At 38.9% G+C, this 26,811-nt stretch overlaps 1 protein-coding gene across 3 annotated transcripts in view; it reads right to left on the bottom strand.

Annotated features, from left to right (window-relative positions):
- Positions 1-8,794: 8,794 nt before the first annotated feature.
- LOC310723994 (nectin-2) overlaps positions 8,795-26,811 on the bottom strand; it is a 65,222-nt gene continuing 47,205 nt past the window's right edge. For 2 of the 3 annotated variants that reach the window (XM_083537656.1, XM_083537654.1), the window contains 5 exons: positions 13,871-13,988; positions 13,202-13,259; positions 12,398-12,478; positions 11,134-11,359; positions 8,795-10,987 (listed from right to left, as the gene is read on the bottom strand). In XM_083537656.1, coding sequence (XP_083393782.1) covers positions 11,168-11,359; positions 12,398-12,478; positions 13,202-13,259; positions 13,871-13,988 — 449 coding nt within the window. In that variant the 3' untranslated portion in view covers positions 8,795-10,987; positions 11,134-11,167. Of the gene's footprint in view, positions 11,360-12,397; positions 12,479-13,201; positions 13,260-13,870; positions 13,989-26,811 lie in introns of all 3 variants that reach the window. The other variant, XM_083537655.1, reaches the window with a different exon arrangement.

Consider the following 26,811-nt stretch of genomic DNA (forward strand, 5'->3'; position numbering starts at 1 on the left):
ATTGCCATTGCCTTTCTTCCACCTCAGAACAAAGAGGGTCTCCTCTCTTGCCCTGCTTGCTCTTGCATCCACTCACACGGTACATTTCCACCTTTTGTGAGCACCAAGAAAAAAAAAAAAAAGACATTTGAGTTCACTGTTCAATGTTGGAGCCAAACAATTGCATAGAATGGCTTTGGAGGTGGAGAAGCCAGATCCAGGAAGATATGGTTTACATAGATTTAGGTAAAAGATTATGAGTAGCCTGATATAGAGCTCTGAGCTTAGCACTACTGGGATGAATTGTAATGCAGACTGCACCCCAGGCCTCTTTACTCTACAGCAGTACCTGATTTTTACTGATGCCATTGTGGCTATATGAGCACAAATCTCCACAAGCACACTCCAAAATCCAGTGGAACATCTACCCAGAAAAGTTATTTATAACAGGAAAAGGATGCTGAATGTTGAATGTAGAACTCTTCTGGTCAGGTGTGCACCATTGTCCATATAGTGTATCAGAAAAATGGCACACTGCCTGACCGTTCGCTTAATTTGCAAAATTGTATTCGATTGAATTCCACTTACTTGCTTTAATCTGGTTTGGCATTAAATTGTAAAATGTACTTAAGTACATTTTTAAGAAGTACTTTATCAAAGTAGTTTTATTTTGGGAAACTTTGACGCTACATTTCTGAAAAAATATGCCGTTCCTTACCACACTGAATAAATAAATAAGTTGATTTTTTATGAGGAGCTGTCAACCCAGCCATTAGGGTTCCACAAGCCACTTAGTTCACTCTTAGTTCACTCTTAGTGCCGGTCCCAAGCCCGGATAAATGGGGAGGGTTGCGTTAGGAAGGGCATCCAGCATAAAAAGTGCCAAATCAAATATTCGGATCACGAATGCGGATGATCCGCTGTGGCGACCCCTAATGAAAGAAGCCGAAAGAAAGAAAAAATGAGGAGCTGTCAAGAGCCCACAAGCATAACCCCATTGTTCTCTCAACTATAGAAAACTTTCTTAATTGTCTTAAATATAAGGTAGGATGTGCAGAAAAGTGAACTGAACTGCATCAATTGTTCAAATATAGCTCTTGTAGATCACTACTCTTACTTTGGATACTTGATGTATGTTCAAAATGTATGTATTTAAGCTTTGTACAGTGCATCCGAAAAGTATTCCCAGCACTTTACTTTATCCACGTTACAGCTTTTTTTCTAAATGAAATAAATGCATTATTTCATGAAAATGAAAAAAATTAATAAAAATAAAATCATATGTATATAAGTATTCACAGCCTTTGCATGACACCTAAAATTGAGCTCAGGTGCATCCTGTTTCCACTAATCATCCTTAAGATGTTTCTACAACTTGATTGGAGTTTACTTGTGGTAAATTCAGTTGATTGAACATAATTTGGAACGGTACACAAATGTCTATATGAGGTCCCACAGTTAACAGTGCATATCAGAACACAAACCAAGCCATGAAGTCCAAGGAATTGTCTGTAGACCTACGAGACAGGAGCCAGCGTTTCTCTGTGGAGAGAGGAGAACTTTCCAGAAGAGCAACCATCTCTGCAGCACTCCACCGATCCGGCCTGTATGGTAGAGTGGCCAGATAGAAGACACACCTCAATGAAAGGCACACGACAGCCAACCTGGAGTTTGCACAAAGGCATCTGAAAGACTCTCAGACCATGAGGTAAAAAAGAAAAACTATTTGGCCTAAATGCCAAGCATTTCTGTCTGGAGGAAACCAGGCACCACTCATCACCTGGCTAATGCCATCCCTTCAGTGAAGCATGTCAGAATCTGAGAAAAGATCAATGCATCAATGATTGAAAGCAATGGCTACAGGATGACTCTTTGGATGTCCTTAAGTGGCCCAGCCAGAGCCCAGAATTGAAACCGATTGAACATCTCTAAAGAGATCTGAAAATGGCTGTGCACCAACGCTCCCCATCCAACCTGATGGAGCTTGAGAGGTTCTGCAAAGAAGAATCGGAGAAACAAAAATAGGTTTTCTAATCTTGTAGAATCAAAATTTTTTTTTTTACTTTAAATACATTTGCAAAGATTTCAAACACACTTCCTTTATGTTGTCATTATGGCGTATTGTTTGTAGAATTTTGAGGAAAATAATTATGTAGTAATGTAGTAATTTTTCCAACACTGGCAACCGTGTTATGAACCATCCTGTTTACAGCTCCTCCTCTGCTGATAATATTAATAAAACAAACATGGGGTAGTGTAATTCCTGCCTTAATGGTCTTTAATTGGTGTTTGTTCAGTTACCATTATTAACTAATAGGTTCAATAATAGCAACATAGTCACTGATCTACAATTTAAACGCCATTAGTGAGCAATTTGATGAGCAATTTGATGAAATGTTGACTTTTGTCGATTGCATTTATAAAAAAAAATACAAAAAAATCATCTATCAATCACAAGAAGTATTTAGTATTTCATCTGACTGGTAAATGTTTTATCAAGATGAACACTTGGTTACTTTATAAGGTTGGGTTCTGGTGCTGAGTTTGCTGTTAGTTCACAGTAGCCTAAAGCCAATCCTATATCTGATGTGTAGAGATAGAAACAGGAAAAACTACCATTCCTTAATGTAAAGATGATGACTAAAGAATCCTGAGGGAGATTCAACATCATCTCAAGACAGTTGGAGGAATAAAATAAATTAGGTATCCAATGAGCTGTCACATTTATCTAGCAGTGTGACCTTGCTTATAATTAATGTTTTGTTATTATCAACAGCTTTTACTACAGGATGGTTTAGTGGTAGAAGCGATCCTGATTAGAGCAACTGATAGCGCCTACATTGTCGTACCGTTTATTTATTGCTGAATTGGATGATTTAAAAAGAATTCTTCTTTTCCCCATTTAGGAACAGTTTAAGACACAAACTGGATAGACACAAGTGGGCAATTAACTATGAATAAAAACACAAACAGCGGACAGAACTAGAACTAGTTTGTGGATACCTGACCATATGTCTTGTGGAACATCCCCTTCCACATTTAGTCCCCATTTGCTATTATAACTTTCTTTCGGCTCCTCCCATTAGGGGTCACCACAGCGGATCATCCATATGTTTGATTTGGCACGTTTTTACGCTGGATGCCCTTCCTAACGCAACCCTCCCCATTTATCCGGGCTTGGGACCGGCACCAAGGCTTGTGCAACCCTAATGGCTGGGGTTGGTTTCCTGCCGGGGATCGAACCCGGGCCGCAGCGGTGAGAGCGCCGCATCCTAACCACTAGACCACCAGGGAACCTCCCAATTTGCTATTATAATAAACTCTATTCTTCTGGAAAGATGTTCCACCAGATTGTAGATGGCGCTTGTGTTCATTCAGCTTTAAGGGTGTTAGTAAAGTCAGGTACTGGGGTAGGTGAGGTGAGGTGAGGTGAGGAGCAATCAGCGTTCAATTCATCCCAAAGTTGTTCAACAGGGATCTATAGCAAGACGACTCCACTCAAGATCTTCAATTCCAACCCATGTCAACCATAATAACTGTGGGTCTCCTAGTTTAAGTGATGGTAATTCTACTACATCAATTACACATTCTAAACAATTGTGTTCCTCCAACATTTGTGGTAACAGTTTAGCGAAGAGCCACAAATGGCTGGAAAAGTCAGATATCCCAGTACTTTATAAAGTATTATAAATAGTACAGTATGAATGAACAGGACTTCACAGGCCATTCCACTGGCGCGAGATGGTGTGTTCACACATGGAACACACTGAGACATTACAAAGGAGGCAAAATCTGGAGACAAATCAGTCCTCACAGATTTGCCCACCACATACTGTCTAGTAACATATAAGCATGAGAACCCAGACTTCTCCTGTTCTCCCTCTCAGATTGATGACGCTGCGAATTGTTGCTGTGGTGATGTCATTGGTTGCCTGGCAACTGCTGCCCCTGGGTTACCCATGACTAAGGCTGCAATATGAACATTCCTGATGATTTCGGGGGGTTGTTGAGTTCATCTTTTTAAGATCTCTTCTCTTTTTTCAATATATATAACGTGCATGAGAATGCGGATAAAACAGCGACTTCACTTTAGACTTCTTAATATATATATTAAGAATGAGACAGACATATAATATATGGATGAGACAGACATAGCAGTAAAAAGAGATGATGACACAGCACATTCACACACACCCTGCGCCATGTAATGGATTCAGATGGCCTTAAAAAGATTTGGAAGATAATACCAGTGTTTTATTATGTTATGTTAAGATCTACAAGGAAAGACTGATGTAAGTATTTCATGTTAGGATAAAATAACATTGTAACGTGGTGGTATGTGCACTACATAAAGGAAATAATTTGAGTGGTCAATCTCAGGCTTCCACACAATGTCAAACAAATGTGATCAATTCAGTAGCCGCTGATTAATATGTGACCGTTCTGGTGCAGAATCTGGGGTAGACTTATAATTCATTTGGAAATAATATTGAATATTGAAAGACTGACATATGGTAAAAAAAAAAAAAAAAAAAAAAGTATGCAGTCACATGACCATCCCATCTATATGAATGCTTGTTGGACATCTCATTCCAAAAGCATGGGCTGTCCTACAACACTTTGCAGCTATAACAACCTCCAACCTTCCGAGATGGTTTTCTACAAGATTTTGGGCTATGCCATTAAGAATTTGTGACCAATCTGTCAAAAGTGCATTACTGTGAATGTCTGGTCTTGCAGTGATGTTTCAATTCATCCCAAAGCGATTTAGTGGGGTTGAGGTTGCGGCTTTGGGCTGGCCGCTGGTGTTCCCCACCTTTATGGTCCTCACTATTTGTGCACAGTCATGCTGGGATGGAAAAGGGCCTCCTTAAACAGTCAGGACAAAGATGGATGTATATAATGATCTAAAATGCTATTGCATTTTAAAGCATTAATATTAACATTACACTTAACTGGAACTATGGGATCCAAAGCCTGAAAAATGAAAATATTTGACCTCTTATAGAAACCTTTCCTGCTTTCTGGTAGTTAGAATGTTCCTGGCATCTGCCAAACCCAGATTCATCCACAGGGCTGCTAGTTCAAGAAGTGTAATATATCACTCTTGCGAACACAGAGTGCTGGTGTAGTGGGATTTACACCTACAGCTGACTTTTGGTTTTGTACACAGTGAGCTCAGGCTTGTGTGTATCTGCTTGGTCATTAACACACAATTTACGAAGCTCCTGATGCACAAATCTTGTGTTGACGTGGCTTCCAGCAGCAGTTTGGAACTCTGTAGTGAGTGAAGCAACACAGGATAGGTGAGTTTCGCCTACTTTAGCTCTCGGTGGCCCAAAGCTTTATAGCTGAGCTGTTGTTGCTCCTAGATACTTGCATTTTATGATACATGTATTATTTGATACATTGGGCATTTATGGCAACATGGGTTTTATCTGAGGCTTCATTTTGTTCTGGTCTCTTTGTGAGGTTTTGCTGCCATATAGACACATACATGAGATTTTCCCTTGAATGCTACCATAATATCCTGAACTGCACGATATACTTCAGGAGGTATGCAAAGATCTTGTAACCACGGCCTAAGTTTCCAAATTTTGTCTCTCTTCGCAACTTCAGACACACTGAGTTTGTCCTGAAAGTAAATCAGTGTCAGTAATTTTAGAAAGCGATCACAAGACATCACAAACTGTTGGGTGCTTTGTCTCAATCTCCCAATAGGCCTGAACATTGGACATCTCTATACCCAGAACCTGCTCAATTAAAATCTCTTTTTCTGCATGGGTCTGGATGATACAGTCATCTCGAAAGTCTTCCTCATCACTACTATCTAAGCTGTCCTTGGTAAGCATTGCATTTGGAGTCCACTCCTCCTCTTCACCTTCCCCTATCTGCTTTAGATCACTTGAATTGCCATCCATAAGCATGTTGATGACACCTTCAATACTGTATTCTGTAATCTGCAAATGGAACATTGGTGATTAAGCAAAATGACCGTATATTTCTGCTGTATCATATTTGATACATTTCAACACAATTTTACTATATCATTCTTTAAAAAAAATATATAAATACATTATTAGTTGCTTAAAAAAAAAAAGAAGTACATATTCATATAAAATTTTTTTTTTTTTACCAGACCTTTTTCAAAATCAGCAAAAATGTCTCTGCAAAAACAGATCATGAAGGCAGCCATATTGGAAAAGACTACCTAAAGCCTGGTATTGACTGCAGAGCGTGTATATATCCATTAGGGGGCAGAAGACAAGTCTTAGCTTGTATACAACATGTTTTTGAGGAAAGTATTAATAATGCAGGTGGTGCACAGGTCTCAGAAACTCATGTATCAAATATGATGCATTTGACGATATAGGGTTCAATCAAAGCTTTAAAGGTGGTGCCTGGATTTGAACTTGTTACCTTCCTTTCCAAAGTCTAATGTCTTAACCACTGAGCCTGCCTCATTTTCCAGTAATAACTTGATGAGGGCAGAAATATCAAAAATCAAGTCAATTGTGTTACTAAGCTTGTAAATATGCAGCATTCCACTGCTAGTTTTTCTCTTTGTAGTTTGCGGGTCCTCGATTTTATACAAAAAATAAAACTTCAGAAAATGCTGTTATAAACAGGCGTGGCTCAAACATTTGAATTCCAAGGATGGGTATCTACATGCCTTTGTTCATGACGTGTAGGACTGTTTTTTAAACAGTTAGAATCAATAATAATCTTTTACACGACATCAAGTCCATGCACAAGCTGATTTTACACATCCCCATACCTAAAGCTTTATTGGCTTTATTTCTTACCCATGTCGAATAATATTCTAATGTATTATAGTGATTCATATTTACATTCGAGCTGAATACGAATCACATTATTAGAGGACACTCTGTGCCTGTGGACATGTGACCTCTAATGTGGTTGAATCTGCAAGACAGCGCTCTCCACTGGCAAAAAGTGAGCACATAGCATCATAGGGTGAACAGTCCCGGAGTCTGGCCTACATACAGCATATGAGCAAGTATATTTATCTTACCATATATATATATATATATATATATATATATATATATATATATATATATATATATATATATATATATATATATATATATTTTTTTTTTTCCATTTATTATCTAAATCATACATATCATCATGCATTATCAGGTACAGTATACAGTATATCTCCATAGAGTGTCTTTTCTTTGCAGCTGTAACTGACTGCCACCTAACGGTGATGGTGCTACACTTCAAGTTACTAGAAAACTCTATGCTGACTCAGCCTACAGTAGTTATCTCGCTGTGTTCCTAACCTCTGTAGATCATCACACAAGTCAGAAGTGGAGCTCATGATATCCAAGATGTTCTACCTTTTAGGAGCTGGAGCAGAAGTAGTAGGAACAAAGTCTGATTTCTGACTCGATGTTCTGGAAAATCACAGCATCTGATTTTCAGGCGAGTTAACGCTTCTTCACAAAATATTTTCCATTATAATTTGCATAATAAGTTAAATAAATGTTTTAACCTCCTAGCAAATGCAACTCATGTAGCAGCACCCCCAAAACCACCAGCTTCAATATTTCACAATTTTGACAGGTTAATACGAGGTGGTATCAAAAAGGTTCAAGAATAGTTTTATAACACACCAACAGATGGCAGCACAAGGCTGCGCGCACAGTAACAGGGAGCACCGACCTTCATACGTCAAGTGTGCCAAAAGACATAATTTTGTGTACAGAAGCTGCGCAACTGGTTCTATTCTGACCAGTGTAATGTTCTGTAATTCTGACCAGTAAAATGTTCTGGTCAATAAGCTGCAGGGAAACCCTGGGTACTGGATTTAAGGTGAATTTTACTTTGACGAATCACACGTAGTTACACCACTTCATAGTATTGAAATCTTTATAATTCTTCAGGAATGCTTTGAAGGACATGACATCATTTGGCCTCCAAATTCACCAAGTATCTTTCCCAGAACTGACATGTGGGATGTGCTAAACAAACAAACAAGTTTGGTCCCATCTAGGGCTGGGGTTAAGACCTTAGGTTAAGACCTAATGTTCAGAGTCTGGCATGTAGGTTATTTGTAGGTTTGGGGTTTAGGATTAAGGGTTAAGGGATTGGTTTGAGGCCGAGGGTTAAGGGTTTGGTCTTAAAGTTAAGGTTTAGGATCAGGGGTTAGGGATTAGGCTTAGGGTTAATGGATAGGATTAGGGCTTAGGGGTAAGGGTTAGAGGCAGAGGTTAGGGTTTAGGGATAAGGGTTAGGGCTTAAGGTTAAGATTAGGGTCAGGGTTTAGGTGTAATAGTTAGGGTTAGGAATTGCAGATGGGGCTTAGGGTTAAGGGTGAGGGCCAGGGGTTAGGATTGGGTTTAGGGTTTGAGTTAAAGCTGAACTTTAAGTTTGGGGTCATGGATGCAGGACTTCTTAAAAGATCTGTAATGTCTAGTTGCTGGATACCACAGCATGCCTTGCGGTTTTGAGGAGTCCATGTCTTGCTCTTGAACAAGTAATAAAAGCAGTATTCATTCTAATGAGAATAAACCTCACAGCCACAGGATAAATACAGATGTTCAGAACAAGGAAAGAAAGCCAGCACATAGTTACTGTACATGAGATCTTCATTAGGTGTTTTCTAGCTGGACCCATTTTACCCATTATATTTAAAATTTCAATACAATTTCTATTCCTATTTTTAATATTTACAGTACCTGTATAAACTATTCATAATTCAGGCTCATCCCGTAAAAAGACATCATTGTGCTGAAAACAGATTTATTCATGAATAAAAAAAAAACAATGCCAAAACACCAAATTGAACCAACCACCACCAATTTATTAAAGCTAATACTGTCGGTTAGATGGATAAGCAATATATTTATCATAGTAACAAAAAGAATAGCAGCAGAGTGGGAAAAAAAAATCAACAAGTGATGTGTTTTGATGACACTGATGAAACAATAGAAAAACCTCCTGCTCATATGATGCATCACAGAATCTGATTTTGCATTGAGGTTTAAACAGAAACCCAGTTTGGTATTACAGAATGGAACATGCAGAATTATAATTGTATAAAACTCTAATTAATAACAAAATGCTTTAAAAAAAAAAAGAAAAAAAAAAAGAATGCTATAACTGCACCCTCCCCGGTCACATTGATTCAGTGGTTTACTGACATTAATAGTAAAAAATATATATACAGTATACAGACAAAAGTTTTGGGACATTTTTCCAGCCACAAGTAGTTCTTCCTCAAACTGTTACCACAAAGTTGGAGGCGAACAACTGTATCGAATGTCTTTGTATGTGGAAGCATAACATTTTCCCCTCACTTCAACTAGGAGACCCAAACGTGTTCCAGCATGACAATGCTCCTGTGCACAAAGCCAGCTCTGTGAACATGTGGTTTGGAGTGGAAGATTTTGAATGGCCTGCTATAGAGCCCTGACCTCAACTCTGTTGGTATGGATTAGATAAACGTTGTCTTTACCGTTGCCCTTGTGGCTGAAGGAGCACAAATCTTCACAAGCACACTCCAAAATCTAGTGGACCATCTTCCCAGAAGAGTGGACGGATATACTATAAAATATATAATATATTTATGTATTTTATTTATATAATAATATAATAGCAAATGGGGACTAAATGTGGAATAAGATGTTTGAAAAGCACATACAAATATTATTGTCAGTTGCCCACAGACTTTTGCCTATATAGTATTTTAACACATAGAGAAAAGAAGCCTAAATCCCTGGATAGAAGATCATAAAGTAAAGCATTAAAGTACACACTCACTGCATACATTTTGGCACAGTAAGCTGAAAAGGCAAATCAGTGTTTTCCAAATCTTAAAAACGTGCAAATCTCAAACAATTACACACTACTGTTGTGCGTCCTGTCAATATATGTACTTGGGGATGTAGCTATGGGAACGCCTGAACGTGTTCTGAATGCGTTTGTTCTTTAGTCCGGTGAATATTAATGATTCTACAGAACATGGTTCGTGCTAAGATGCGACATGATGCGTCGGCTACTCTTAATACTTTATACTAAGCTTGGATGATGGTTATTTAATGGTTGCTACAGTGACAATTAACACATTTTATACCGTGGTCATTCTAAATAATAGATTCTGATTGGCTGGAAGGAAAGGTGTGCTGCCTGATAAACAGCTGTATTCATAATAACATACAGTTACAATACCATACAGAGTGAGGCAGCAATTTTAGCATATGGATGGCTTCTGCACGCTGTTTAATTTGCACAAGGATTGAACACCCAACAGCTTCATTATTATTAGAGAAGAGACAATGCTGCTCAAAAATACATACAAGCACAAGTTCTCTCTCTTAGACCTGTTTATTAAAACTCATTCGAATTAATGTAATCTTATGCACTCCTTTATCCTAGTGTATGATGTAGAGCAGCAGAATTCTACATCTAAATATTGGGGGAAAAGGAACCATTACCTTTATCTATTATGCACTTGTCAATGCTGGAATGTGACCATGGTATAATCCACAGCCAGGTTTGCTGTTTATTCACCTCTACGTCGCGAAATAATATCGACTGACGAATACCTACCTGTGGATTATCCCTAATAAATTTGAACAAATGTTGTGAGAGTAAAAATAAATCGATGGATGTCAGACAACTTTTGGCCGTAGGATTGAATTTCAAATCAATTATATAATTTGCCTTCTTTTTTTTTCCAATCATCAGTTCAAATTTGCCTCGTGTCAGTTTGTTTTTCTTTCTTTTTTTTTTTTTCTTTGTACGAAAATTAAAGACGGCCTGTGTCTTTAATGATAGCTAGTGACTGCAAAGTTAATCACACACCCTCTCTTACACACAAACACACATTTAGTATTATTCCAGAGTGAGGTCACAGTAATGTCACAGCAGATTTTGGTTTTATTTAATCTTATCTATACCCTTATATATTTATAAAAATTCAAGCAACATCTAAAGTCACAAACTCTCTCTCTCTCTCTCTCTCTCTCTCTCTCTCTCTCTCTCTCTCTCTCTCTCTCTCTCTCTCTCTCTCTCTCTCTCTCTCTCTCTCTCTCTCTCTCTCTCTCTCTCTCTCTCTCTCTCTCTCTCTCTCTCTCTCTCTCTCTCTCTCTCTCTCTCTCTCTCTCTTCTCTCTCTCACCTTATCCAGTGTATAACACTCCATGTCACCTTCCCTACACAATCATGGGAGCAGACATAAAACTGTCCTCCCTGGACAAGGATGAGGGATAAGCATCTGTCCCTGTATCCATCTCTCTAAGTTCATAATACGGTGGAAGCATCTCGCTCCCCTCCACCTCGCTGGGGCTGTGGTCAAACGGCTTAGGCAGATCGTCATCGTCCTCAGCGTGGTATGAGTCTAGATCCTTTAAGAAGCCAAAAAAACCAACAACAGCACAGTCATTCAGTGTACTTGTACTATTACTGAAGATTCTGGCAGAGTATAATGACACTTATAAGAATAAAATGTACTTGACTGCAATTACACTGCACTTCTGTGATACAGATCTACAGATTATCACGGAATAATGGACAGTCAAGGAAAAAATGAAATCTTTTCATCACAGATTTGTTATCAGTGTCCATGTTGAAGATGTCTAATTATAGCTGTAGCTCTTTCTAATCAGGGGATGCACTGAAAAATATTCACTCACAAGATTACTATTGCAATTATCTGTCCGGTCCATTGTCCCTCCTCCACTCATAAACAAAATGTTCACAGAGTGATTTCTGCCCCAATAAGTCTTTTAGAGTGCATGTTTCAACTACTACTTTGACCACTGAGTGCAAATAAAAACTCTATAGAGCTAAATGAGGCAGTGGAGATGGAGTAAGTGGAAGCTCAGCGGTTTAAATGTTGGACTTCTGATTGAAAGGTCGTGAATTCAAATTCCAGCACTACCAAGCTGCCACTTATGGGCACTTGAGCATGGCCCTAAACCCTCAACTGCTCAACTTAATGAATGAGCTCATCGTAATTCGCTCTGGATAGGGGCGTCTATGAAAAAAGCCTTACGTGCAAATGAAGAACAGCCAATGCAACTGTGAATTATTTGCCATCAGCTAGCAAAATCTTTACATGGTTGGTCCTACAAATGAACTCAATCTTTAAAAGGGTCGGTTTTGATGCAGGCTTTGATTCCAAACCAAGCCGGAATAGGATTTAAACTCATAACCTTTCATCTTGGTGTCCAATCAAAAAAAAAAAAAAAAAAAAAACGCCTGCATTCACATCAGCCCATTCAGAAAAAAAGAAATATATGAAACGGTAATATATGTTTAGAAATGTGTGTGTGTGTGTGTGTGTGTGTGTGTGTGTGTGTGTGTGTGTGTGTGTGTGTGTGTGTGTGTGTGTGTCTGTGGGAAATAGTGTAGGGGTTACAGGTACAGGGAGTTTTTCTCACCGTCACTGGTTCTGCTCTTTGTGTCTCGTAGTATGTAAGTGGAACGCTGTTGTCGTTGTGGTTCACCGGCGTCGGAACAGCCTACAACACATGCACACACAAACACACACACACACACTTTTACACCAATTAACATAACCACATAATTAATTTGTTATATCTACAGATTATCAAGATCAACTAATCAACAGATAAACTCGTGCACAGTTTCTTCTGTGAATCTCTGCAGTGATCCCAGAAATCCACCATGTGGTGCTACAGCACCATGCAGATGAAATCCAATTTACACTTTAAAGGACTATCTCTTCCTTTTTGATTCTTTTATTTCTTTTTATATATAAAAAAAGCCCTGCTCATTCGTGGACTATTGCTTGTGTCCATATCTTGTTAGGGAATGATGATCTGTTCTCTTAACAAATCTTAACATATATGTATGTATGTATGTATATATATATATATATATATATATATATATATATATATATATATATATATATATATATATATATATATATATATATACATACATATATGTTAAGATTTGTTAAGAGAACAGATCATCATTCCCCATATATATATATATATATATATATATATATATATATATATATATATATATATATATATATATATATATATATATATATATATATAGTTATTGTGTCTACTCAAAACATTACATCATTGTATTTCTATATAGTGCAGCATGAACCTGCATTACATAATCGTCATTATCATTATTATCATTATCATTATTATTATTATTATTATTATTATTAGCGATATGATCTGTATATGACTTACATTGTAGGAAATCGTGGTGTTCTTCTTAGGAGGAGGAGGCTTGTGAGTGGGAGGACCACTGTAACACACACACAAATAAACACAAGACTGTTACAAGAAAGCTGATAGGTTCGATATTTTGCGAGGCAAACTGAACCTTTAGAGCTATATTACTCTCACTGTCCTGGTGAAATTTTAAAAATCCATTTGTGTTATCTCATCTAACTAACACACACCATTCAACACGTGAAATCCTTAACAATATCTATAATAAACTGGATACAAAGTGTCCAATGTGTAAACTCAATACATCGCCATGATAATTCAGGGTTACGGTATAGCATAACATTAATTATTACACATATACACCATGGACTGCTATAGATCCCTGACCCCAAACCCTACTGAACACTTCTAACATGAATTGGATGAATTGGAATGCTGACTGCACCTGACTTTACTAACACCCTTGTGGCTGAATAAACACAAATCTCCACAATCCCACTCCAAAGTCTTGTGGAAAATCTTCCCAGAAGAGAGAAACAGCAAATGGGGACTAAATGTGAGAGAGAGAGAGAGAGAGAGAGAGAGAGAGAGAGAGAGAGAGAGAGAGAGAGAGAGAGAGAGAGAGAGAGAGAGAGAGAGAGAGAGAGAGAGAGAGAGAGAGAGGGGTGAAGGGTGGGGACTTACTCTCTGTCCATGCGTTTCTTGCATACCACGGCCACAATGGTGGCGATGAGGGCGATGAAGAGGATGACTCCAATAATGGCTCCAATTATGGCGCCTGTAGCAGGGCCCTTCGACGTCTCTAAAAAAAAAAAAAGGACAGAGAGAGAAAATGTGTGTGTAAATTACAAAATCCTTGCTGCACTGCACACATGAAAAATCAACAGTGAAGTGTTAATTCACGGTATGAATTATTCAGTATCTACATAAAAGCTTATAGGAAACGTGTGAAGCACCAAGAGTGAGGAATTTAAGTGTAGACCTGTTGACAGATCCTGTAGGGCTTAATATCTCATGCTTCTCTCTTCGAAATGAGTGCGGAGCTTAAACTTCTTTCGTTTGAACATAGTGCAAGTTGAAAATGGCATAAATGTGATACCAAACTATTCCCTCAAATGTGCAATAGTCATTTTGGGATATTTCTTACTAGTGCAGTCACAAAGAGGAAAAAAAAAAAGAGAACTTAAATTAGAATTGCATTGCATTGCTGAGCGATTACAATAGCCTTATTTGTGTTTGCCTCTTGTTAGTCAGTCTTGTCACTCCATAATGCCCCTTCACTCCACCTGCATAACATTCTGGATTAGACAACGAAAAAAGGTCACACTGAGCTTAAAAAATTGACAAGACTTCTGTCTTGTTCCTGGACTGGTGTATAAACAATAATCGGTTCAAATCTCTGAATCGATTGAATGGTTGTTTTTACCTCACCAAACAAGTGAATTTCAATTGAACCTACTCGTAAATAATATTTTGGATTGGAAATGATATCAAGACAGTCCTTGGTAATATAACAATTAGGGCGGAGCTTTAATAGTGTTAGCCCAATTGGCTAGAATGTAAATGATGTTATGACACTCTTCTCTCATTGGTAATGTGACAACCACTACATTTTTAAGGGGTGGAGCTTTGTGTCCTAGAGCAGGATTAGAAATGGTGTAATGACAGGCCTTGGTAATGCTAATATCACTATGTTTTGGGGGAAGAGATTTGTAATCAAGTGTAGGAATGTAAATGAAGTCATGACACTCTTCAGTCCTTGGTAATGTGACGACCAAGAGATTTCTTGGGGGGTGGAGCTTTGTATACCGGTGTGGGATTAAAAATGATGTCATAACAGCCCTCAGTCTTTGATTATGTGACAAATCATATATGTTTAAGGGGCGGAAATTTGGGGCCGGGATTGGAAATGATGTGTGTGTTATCTCAAGGAGTATGAAAATCATTTCAATCCAACTTAACGGCACTAATTTAACCCCCAATCTTTCCTTTTTAATGCATGCTCAGAAACAAAAACCGGTGTAATCACTTTGTAATCCACAAGGTGGTGATCTACTGGCAAACCCATTTTGCAGACCTACACTGACCTGTAGTTATCTGAAGCATTGTGTGCTCTTGGATAGATGCTTCTGGTTTGCTCAGTCTATTTAAAAAAAGACAGCCCTAATGGTTTTGCAAATGATTTTCGCAATCCGGGATTCGAAAATGCGTGTGACGCTGACGCTGAGGTCATGTAAAGGACAAACCCTTTCCTCAACATAGAAAATATTGCTAGCAGCTTTCTGGATTGTCCCTGCCGCCTGCCTTCGAGTGATTTTACTGTGTGAGCTTGTCGTTGCGTCAGCTCTGTTGCTTCAGACGCATGTTGCCTGACTGCTGGAAGAAACAAAGAGATGGAGAGAGAGTTGCGACAGATCCGTGGCCCGACCAGAAATACCTGCTTACCAAAAGACAAACAAGGGGAAGTGATGGAAGAGGAAAGAAAACAAAAGAGAGACTCGGAAATCTGCCGGATGGTCTGACAGAAAAGAACAGACGCTTAACATAATAGCATAAAGTGGAACAGCTGACTGAGTTCACCTCCCTTTTTTTCATACACATAACTGCCTATGAGCACCTTCTCACACACTAATTATATATATGTATACACACACACACACACACACACACACACACACACACACACACACACACACACACAGATGTCACGTCTCAAGGCTGTCGATCAGACATCGGTCTACCGCGTATCGTGTCTTGGCCTGTCAATCTCCCAGAAGCCCCCCCAAAATTCCTCACTCGAGCACACATGCACACACACACACACACACACGCACACACACACGCACACACACACACACACACACACACACACACACACACACACACACACACACACACACACACACACACAGAGACAAGTTGAAAGGTATGGGAGTCTGTGTGCAAGGGAGAGAATAAGAAAGAAATGCAAGGCATGTACGGAAAGTGAAGGTCACTGGAGATAAAGGTGAAATAGGAAGGGTGTGTGTGTGTGTGTGTGTGTGTGTAAATGTGTGTGAAGAAAATGTCAGAATAAAACAGCGTGTAGAAAAATGTAATGCGTTCTGACCAAATCTTCTCCATCACACGAACAGAATCTTAAAACATCCAGCATACTGAAGCACTCCTGAGTGCATTTTTACATTCTGTGTCTATAAAAGGAAGCAAACCGGTGTGTGTTTACATAAGATACAATATACAGGCAAAAGTATTGGGACACCTGAGTTTTCAAACCTTTTGTTAAGACAATGCCTGTTGTGAAAAGCGCTATAGAAATAAACTTGACTTGACTTAACACAAAATTGGAGGCATACAATAGTATAGGATGAGGTAGCATGACATTTTCCCTTCACTTGAGATCCAAACCATGGTCCATCATGACAATGGTCCTGTGCACAAATCCAGCTTCATGCACATATGGATATAGAGCTCTGACCCTCAACCTCATTGAACACCTTTGGGATGAATGTGAACGCTGACTGCACCCCAGGCCTACATCACCTCATCTACATCAGTACCTGACTTTACTATCACCCTTGTAGATGAATGAGCACAAATCTCCACAAGCACCCTCCAAAATCTAGCGGAACATCTTCCCAGAAGAGAGTAGGTTATTATAACTGCAACTAATATATATATAACAACAATACAATTAGTTTAAGAACTAATTGAACTAAAAGTATTTAAGAAACTTCTCATATATGACATAAGACATATTCTCATATGTCTTTGAGTTAATTTGTCTTCCTAACTGATTGAAACAGCCTCCTTTAACCATTCAACCATGTTCCAGTCATGTGACTCAGATTCGAAGCCAGATGGAGCCTGTTGAAACTTTTTGTGATGGAAGTAAACATGCGCTGGGCTTCGGAATCATTATGCAGCTTAGACACACGCCAGTCGCATTCAAATTAAGGAAGTCGAGCGCGTCAGCGGAGACGCAAACCTTTGAGGTTTGCTAATAGAGAGTGGTCTAACTGCTGACTCAACTGCTGACATGTTTCGTCTGAGTGTAATGAGGTTGAGAATTAGAGAGAAAGAGAGAGAGAGAATGAGAATGAGAAAGACTCCATTTCACTGTCCCACAGGAGGAAAGTTTGTGCTCCCAAAACACACCTAAGACAGAGCTATACATCCTCATCTGACACACTTTATTACCAAATTCCACCCACACACACCAGATTACATCCACACATACAATATCTCCTGGTCTGCCATAATATTAGGAACACTGAGAGACCTGCCTTCCCTCTGTTTGCTGAGAATATCAGAACTGCTCTCATTACTGTTTTGCTCTTTTTTCCCTTTTTAATTTCACCAAATTCTGTATATATTCCATGCTTTATATAAAATATTAGTATTTTAATTGCTTTTATTTTATTTATTATATTTGCTTTCTCTCATTTTCTTCCCTTTGCACTTGCTTTGGTAATACAAATGTACACCAGTGGTGTAAAGTATGTGAGTAAAAGTACTTTGTTACTGTAGTTAAGTCATTTATTTGCTACTTTCTAGTTCTACTAGTTTTTGAGTATCAGAGATATAAAATCTTAATATCTTTCTAGTTTTACTAATGTTTGAGGATCAGAGATATACAATCTCTATATCTTTCTAGTTCTACTCGTTTTTGAGTATCAGAGACACTCAACTCAACTCCGTTAATGAGGGAATTTATATACTTTTGCTCCACTATATTTTATTTGACAATGAGTGTTAACAATTACATCTATTGAAGAGGTCATTAAGGCTCCACACTCATCCACCCGCATCTGCTACAGTACCTGTGAGCAACTTTTTAGCGTTTGCTCGCCTCATTTTCATTCAACAGCTTGAATAAATTCCAAAGAACTTGAAAAAAGAAAGAGAAAAAGAGAGAGCGAGAGACCTGCCAAAAAAAAAAAAGAAAAAAAAAAAAGAAAAACAAGCCACCCACCAATTGCCAATAAAGATATCTTATTTCCTGTTCTGTGTGTAATATTACATCCTCCACTGATATTGTGTTTTTTCATAACTGGCATGAGTGTGTGGTGTGTGTGTGTGGGTTTGGAATTATTCTCCAACCACTTTACAGCACTTACAGCAACCTTTTTACTTTGTGTATGAGTGTGCACGTGCGTGTAAACGCACGTGCGTGTGTGTGTGTGTGTGTATATGTGCGGCCTTTGCTCTTCTAAGTGGAAGGAGAAAGGCAGCATGCAGAGCAGCCAGTGCAGAGGCTGTAATTCAGTTAACAGGCCTGATTAACCCGAGTGTTTATTACTGATGAGGAGCAGCAGCACTGGAGTGTTGTTACATACAGCGAGACGTGCAGCACTACACTGCTATAATCACGCCGGCATACAGAGCGAATAAAAAAATATATACGACTGCACGTGAGGTACTTCATCAAAACTGTCTGTGTCTGTGTGTGCGTGTGTGTGTGTGTGTGTGATGGCGCATGTGTGTGTAGTGGAACCAGTCTGCCAGATCGAGGCTTAATGGGGTTAGGTTACAAGCATGCTTTTAGTGTGAGTGAGAATGGACATGAGAGAGAGAGAGAGAGAGAGAGAGAGAGAGAGAGAGAGAGAGAGAGAGAGAGAGAGAGAGAGAGAGAGAGAGAGAGAGAGAGAGAGAAATCCAAAAAGAGTCAGACAAACAGAGACCTATAAGAAAAAGACAGAAAGAACAGGAGAAAGACAATTAATCAGAGCGACAGAAAGTGAGAGACAGACGGAGAAAGAAAGGCAAACAAAGAGAGTCAAAAAAAGTCACAGAAAGAGAGACACACAGCAAGAGTTATGGAAAGAGAGCAACAGAGCAACAGGGATAGAAAAAGAGAGAGCAGAGACAACAAAAGAGAGACAGCAAGAGAGACAAAGAGCGAGGGAGAAAGACAGAGAAAGAGAGATAAACTAAGATACAGAGAGAGCGATACAAACAGGAAAACAGAACACTCCACACACCCATTCAGTATTGTTGCTTTGTTTTTTTTTCTTTCATATCCACCAATGACCTCTCATACAGGGAACAGAGATAACGCAAAGATAATGCAAATTATTACAATTACCCCAAACCTATTCATAATACCAACCACAACAACAACAATAAAGAACAACAACTGGTCCACCTAATGTACTAGCATGGGAGGAAACCAGAAAGCACTGGAAAAAAAACATTGAAAACACATTTTTCTAGTCCCTTACTCAAGATTAAACAAGAGAAACCTGGAACAGTGAGGTGAGGCAGCAATAACTATATTGAAAGACAAAAAAAAAAAAAAACATATATAGTCCCCCCCCCTTCCCCTTATTGTTTTGTTTGTTTGTTTGTTTGTTTGTTTGTAGACATTCTAGAATTTAAAGATTTTTGTTACTGCACTATTACACTGTTGTTACTGCATTAGAAATAAATAATTAAAAAACATTCTTAAAGTATGCTGAAATAAGTGGAGCAAATCTTTAGAAAATTAAATATTAACTGTAAAACAAACACACACACACACACACACACACACACACACACACACACACACACACACACACACACACACACACACACACACTTACATGCATATGTATTACCCAAATGGGGTCTAACAAAAGACAATTTCATTACAATTTCATTCATTTTTTCAATTTTTTTTATTTTATTCAAATTCAAATGTTGATGATCACAAATGTTAATAAACTGCATTAATAAACAAAAAACGACAAGCAGATTTATGTTTTGCATTTCTTCCCCCTAACCGTGAACCATGATTTAAAAAACCCCTGAGGTACGTACTGAACCTTGAATTTCGTGTACCGTTACACCCTTAATACATATACAGTATTAGGGCTGTCAAAATTAACACGTTAACGCAAATGTGTTTAACTGCACACATTTTATTAATGCCCTTTTCATTACAAATATAAATAAATAAATAAATATAAAAGAGCAGAATTAAACCTTTCTTTAATTCATACATATAAACAAAAACTAAATAAAAAAAATACGCCAAATAATTTTTATTCACTAAACATTTGTTTTACTGTTGCGCTAAGTCTCAAATCAAGCACCAAAATCCACTAAGATGCCCACATCCGCCAATTAAATCCGTCCGTGTGGAAACATAGCAAAAGTTCAGTTTGGTGTCCTGATGATTTACGTCATTTAAAATATTACATAATTAAAACATTAACAGGGATATTTTGTCTTCATGCTCTATGTTTAGTCTGGTGTTACTAACATACATTTGCATAAAGCATCTATATTTCTCGATGGCCATGTTGATTAGAGTATAAAAGTATTCATTGAAAGTACATTTAAAACAGATAAAAAGAGATGAGATTAACCGCGATAAAAATATTTGAATCGACTGACAGCCCTAATATACACACACACACACACACACACACACACACACACACACACACACACACACACACACACACACATATATTTTATATTATTCTCACACTCAGTCACCTGAACTTGTGCCTGTGTCGTGCTAATAAGACAGCTTTTAAATTGAACTCAGAAAAAGAGAGTGTGTGAATGTGTGTGAGTGAAAGAGAGTGGAAAAAAGAAAGCGAGAAAGCCTATGATTGCCTGCCTGTGACTGGCAGTGAAAATCTTCAGAAGAAACAAATGCACTTTTTTTTTTACCCCAGATGATATTGCATATCTGCTGTGTGACACATGGCATTAGTGTAACAGATGCAGCCATCCAAAGTTCCCTCTCTCTCTCTCTTTCGCTCCCTCACTGAACTCCCATTTCCCACTGAATGGAGGAAACATTCTGAATATATACGTGCTATTATGATCTGACTCGGCCTATCAGTCTTTCTGACAAAAGCAGTGTGGTGTATATATAAATAATGTGTGTAAATGTGTGTGCGCTACCTCATGCATCACGCAAGCACACAGCTAATGTGAGTCGAGACCTAGACACGGACCGTGCATTTCTCCTGGCTGAGGATTGAACCGGTGTCAGCAACTCGGTCTCCTACTGTGTGTGTTTGTGTACGTGTGTCTCTCCAGGGGACAGTGTGGCTTCCGCCAGCTCACATTAAGGCATGAGACATTTGCCACAGGAGGAATCCAGACCCTGATTTTCATCCTCGACAAGGTCACTGTAAACATCCTTCTCTCTTTTAGACACAGTAGTGATTTACAGTAAAAGCTGCCTCACATCCTGTCATTCATTTAGATACAATCTGAGCACTGATGCATTGAATACACACTCACACTCATTTGGACGTACTGTTTGTCATTTGTTTCCACTATTCTGACACAAAATGAATTTTCTGTTCCTCAACAACATCGAAGGGAAACTAAAAACATGCCGAAACACATTCAAAGTATGGTATATAATGTTTTCAAGCATCACAAAAAAAAACAAAATGGCTTGTTTTCACAGAAAATGGATGTAATGTTTATGTGGGGTTGAATTGATTGCAATGTAATTGTGTGCGTGTGTGTGTGTGTGTGCGTGTATGTCGGATGTCTTGCCCAGGGTCTAAACAGCTTCAAAACGGGCAACCTTGTGATTACTAAGCCATTACTCCAATTACACTGCGTCATGAGCCTACAGAGGTGTGTGTGTGTGCATGTTTACCTGTTAACTCGGAATCATTTGGCTTCATTAGAGAGCATTCATGCGTTCTAGAGCCGTAATTGCCGTGTTTTCCCTGACACTCTGAAACCCTCTCGCGGAAATAATGTGTGCCGACTCAGACCAGCATCCCTGTCTCTCTCTCTGTCACCCAGAAAAAAAAAAAAAACCACGCTCGCATCCACCCTCGACACGTCTCGGAATATCCCCAGCACACGTTACTGCTCTATGCTGCCTCAAAGCAGCAATTACAAAGACAGTACATGCACACACACACTGTGGTAAAGTTTTTTGTGTGATGTGATGCGATGACTGAAGTAGCTCTGTGTGTGTGTGTGTGTGTGTGTGTGTGTGTGTGTGTGTGTGTGTGTGTGTGTGTGTGTGTGATTTGTCCTAAACTGAAAGCTTTTCCATGCCATAATACGCCGTGGCTATAAACAGCAGCAGAGGCAGCGATGAAGAAGGAAGCTGTGCATAATGGATTTTTTGGATGACTTCTGCATTAATCAGTGTCATAAACTAATATTCCCATGTGTCCTTTATGTCCCCTCCTCAGCTTCATTCTCTCATCACCCCTCTCTCTTCTTCTCAGCGTTTTAACGGCATAACTTTCACAGTGTATTACCAAGGCGGTCATAGAGCTGAGTGATGATCTAACGCCGCGTTTTCAATTACGGAGCGCATCATAAATCGCACAATAAAGACTACAGATTTCTCGTTGTTTTTCTTACTATTCTCTGTATGCCATTCTATTACACTAAATGGACCAAAGTTTGTGGTCACCTGACCATAAGATTTGTATGTGCATTGTACTTTAAACATCCCATTCCACATTTAGTCCTCATTTGCTGTTATAATCACCTCCACTCTTCTGGGAAGATGTTCCACTAGATTTTGTGTTTGTTGAGATCATTGTGTATGATCATTAGGTCTCTATAGCACAACACGATATCTTCTACTCCAAACCATGTATATCATATGTTCATGGAGCTGGCTTTGTGCACAGAGGCATCGTTCATGCTGCAACAGGTTTAGGTCTCCTAGTTTAGGTGAACGACATCCTCAGTGCCTCCATCTTTGTGGTAACAGTGTGGAGAAAAATCATTTGTGGCTGGAGAAGTCAGGTGACCACATTGTGTACTTTCCTGAATGGAATTTCTGCTGCGTATAATCAATGCTCAAACTACATTCCTGATTATTGAAAACATGCGTTAACGAAATGTAAGGACATAATGGCAACATGCACCACTGAATATTTTCTATAGCAGTATAGACCTGGAGTAGCACAGTGTATTTTGGAGAACAAAATGCATCCTTGATTTTCATGTACATTTTGCCAGAATGCCCTTATTCAGAGCGACATACATTTATCTCATTTATACTCCTGATCAGTTGAAGTTTAAGAGCCTTATTTAGGGGCCCAACAGCTGGACATTGCTGGTATTTGAACCACTGAGTTTTCCTGAAAAGTTCCTCACATCACTGTTTCTGTCAGTAACATCATCTGCCTTTGAAGCATTTCAGGAGAAATCCTTCATTCTGGTGCTTTACAAAAAATAAATAAATAAACAACAAGCCACCACAGTTTCCTCATCGTCTGATTGCATCTCTTCCAGGGAAGACACCATAATTGGCCGTTTCACACCTCCCACTTTGTGGGTAAAGAATTACTGATTAGTTCCTCTCCTGTTGATATTTATTCCCTCTTTCTCGTTCTCTCGTTCTCTCCCTCCCTCTTTTTTCATACACGAAGACACTTCAGCGTAACGATCTCTTTAAAAAACCTGTTCGCGCACAATGCTGATTTTCTTCCTCGCTCCATTCAGACATGTCTCTTTGATGAGAAGACGCACCTTCACAGTATCTCTGTGTGCAGGAGTCGAGGGTGGCGGAGAGGTCACCGTGAGCCAACGCCACCTAGAGGTAACTGAGAGGATGCTGCACAATTACCAAGAAGTGTGGGTTCATGTGTGTGTGTATACGTGTTTGTGAATGTCTATGTGTATGTGTTTGTGTATGTGTGTGTAAAACCTGGGGGGGTTATTTAAATAGCTGAGTGGGATTAGAGCGCCATTATAACAGCTAATCTGCATATACAACCACAGGGCTGAGCAAGAATTAGGCAAGCATGCTAAGCCTGTTAGAGACAGGTACAAGATAGCCATGTTCCCTCTCTCTCTCTACTCTGCGCATGTCCGCGCGTCTACTTCCAGAAAATCAGAAAATGGTGAATACTTGACAAATGACACTCATATGTTAATATGACCATCTCACATACTTCCCTATAGTCCTCAAACAGGCACATGATGGACATAACAAAACGCTTCATTACAGAACGTTTATGAGAATAAGGCAGCATGCAAAGCCTTTAATAAATCAAAGTAAAAACTGGTCAGTTGCCAGAGGCTTCCTTATTAACGCTGTTCCATCAAGCTACGTCCTTATCACTGCATCTGACTGCACCAAGCCTTAGGTCCTGCTACTGTGGCAGGGCTCTCCAGGCAAAACACCACGGTTACAGTCTCCCGGGTGACAGCACAATGCGAGAGGCTGAGAGAGAACATCGGTCTTTGAAATTCGTAGGTAGTTTGTAGCCAACATATGATTAGTATGGGCTTTTTGGACATTCCATTCCAGATTTAGTCCCTATTTGTTGTTATAATAGCATCCACTCTTCTGGGAAGATGTTTTACAAGATTTTGGAGTGCGTTTGTGGAGATTTGTGCTCATTCAGCTACAAGGGCGTTAGTAAAGTCAGGTACTGATGTAAGTGAGATGAGGAGGCCTGGGATGAAGTCCGTGTTCTAATTCATCCCAAAGGTGTTCCAGGGTTTAGGTCAGAGCTCCATAGCAGGCCAGTCAAGATCACCATATGTTCATGGGGTTTGCTTTGCACACAGAATTGTCATGCAGGAACAGGTTTGGGTCTTCTAGTTTAAGTTAAGAGAAAATGTCATGCTTCCTCATTTGAAGACATCATAATTGAGTACCTACATATCTGTGGTAAACATTTGGAGGAGGAACCACATATAGATGGAAAAGTCAGGTTTTTCCAAATACTTTTGTCCCTATCCTGTAAACCCTAGGCTGTTTAAAAAACATGAACCAGTCATACGGTCACTGCATGAAACTGATTTTGCTTTGTTAAGCCCTCGTCCCTTTAATGTTTTGATTATTCCACAAACACAAAACATGCCACTTGAAGAAATCCAGGCTTGGGGCTTCTACCGTATCATTTATTTTTTTTCCACATCACTGCATGAACTAACTCTGACACAGCAGACGTTTCCACTTGCGCTCTCCTGACGTGGCTCAAGGGCTAATAGCACTTACTGGAGGAAAACACTAACGAAACAAGATCAATCCTTTAAAGCGGATATGAGCTAAGCTCTAAAAAATTCATCGGTGCCTCTCAAGTTTTTTTTCTTCCCCCGACTGAGAGGAGGACTGAGATGAAAGAGAATGCTGCTTTTTTTTTTTTTTTTTTTTTTTGGCATGTTCACAGATAGAACAGGCTAGTGTCAGAGCTGATTAGGTAAAGACACTAGAGGCTTTTTCTCGAAACTGATGCGACCTGACATGGCAGAGCTGAGCATATTTATACATTTATGTAAGGTGAGATCGCATTAGCTTTCATACGAGTTGGCACCGGGTGCTTGGGAGCAGACCTGGAACAAATGTCAGGGCCAAAAGCAACCATGTGCCTAAATGCTCTGGATACTTAAGCCTGGTGTGAAAGGCTGCATGCTATCCAAAGATGAGAATGATCCAAAATACACATTCTTTATACTAGAAATAAATGAAAAAATAATAAGTACTTTTCATCAGGATATTTTTATGACTTGTCCATGGTTTGCTTCATTTTTTTTGCCTTAGAGCCATAAAGCTACACTATATAGACAAACGTTTGTGTCCATAAGATTGGTATGTGCGTCCTGTATGTGCGTTCATCCCAAAGTTGTTCAGTAGGGTTGAGGTCAGAGCTTTATAGCAGACCACACAAGATCCCAAACCATGTAAACAATATCTGTATAGAGCTCATCATAGGTCTGCTAGTTCAAGTAAAGGTCAAAATTAATGCAACCACATCCAAAGACACCCTGTTTGCCTCAAACTTTGTGGTAAAAGTTTGGGTAAGAACCACATATAGACTGGAAGGTCAGACGTCCCAATACATTTGTCTATACAGAGTAATGTAGTAACCTCAACCATATTAGTCAGGCGGCCATCTTTGATAATCACTTGTCTCCTGTTTATTATACTTTGGGAACAATTTCCTAAGTTTGAACATTTGAACTACTTTGAACTACTTACTGTTTAAACATTTGCTCGCTTTCTGTATTGTATGCTGTATTTTTCTGATTTGAAATAGCAATTAAAAGCTATGAAGACGTGTATTTTGTGAAAAGACCCTTAGCTATATAGCTTGTAATTCCAGTGCAAAATTAAAGACACACATTGACCACCAGCAATTGTCGTTTTGATTACTGTACACTAGAAGGAAATTGTTTCCGAATGTGGATGTACGTACATTATATATATATATATATATATATATATATATATATATATATATATATATATATATATATACATATATATATATATATATATACATATATACACACACATAAAAATGATATAGGCTATATAAGTGCATCTGCTGCTTTGGGCTGTGTCAGGTTTTGCCTGCTGTTATCCAAAAAAAAAAAAGACCAAGTGGCTAATTTGTGCACACGTTAATGGAAAGTCCTCTTGGCAATGATTAAACTGGCTATGGAAAAACGAACCGTACGTACATGAAAAACCTGTCCGGTCCTTGACACAGACCTTGAAGATCTGACTAGGGTGCCATCTAGAGAGAGAGAAGGCATCAATTCGCCCTGTCCAAAGTACCTACAGGTAGAGCCTTAGGCTTTAGGGTGAAGTTAGGGTCAACTTTGTCATTATCACAATTGCAAAGCCAATGATTTAGAATATAGACAGAAATGCAAACTAAAAAATTGTAGGG

This window comes from Silurus aristotelis (assembly GCF_946808225.1).
Source record: "Silurus aristotelis genome assembly, chromosome: 1".
In the NCBI taxonomy this organism is placed as follows: Eukaryota; Metazoa; Chordata; class Actinopteri; order Siluriformes; family Siluridae; genus Silurus; species Silurus aristotelis.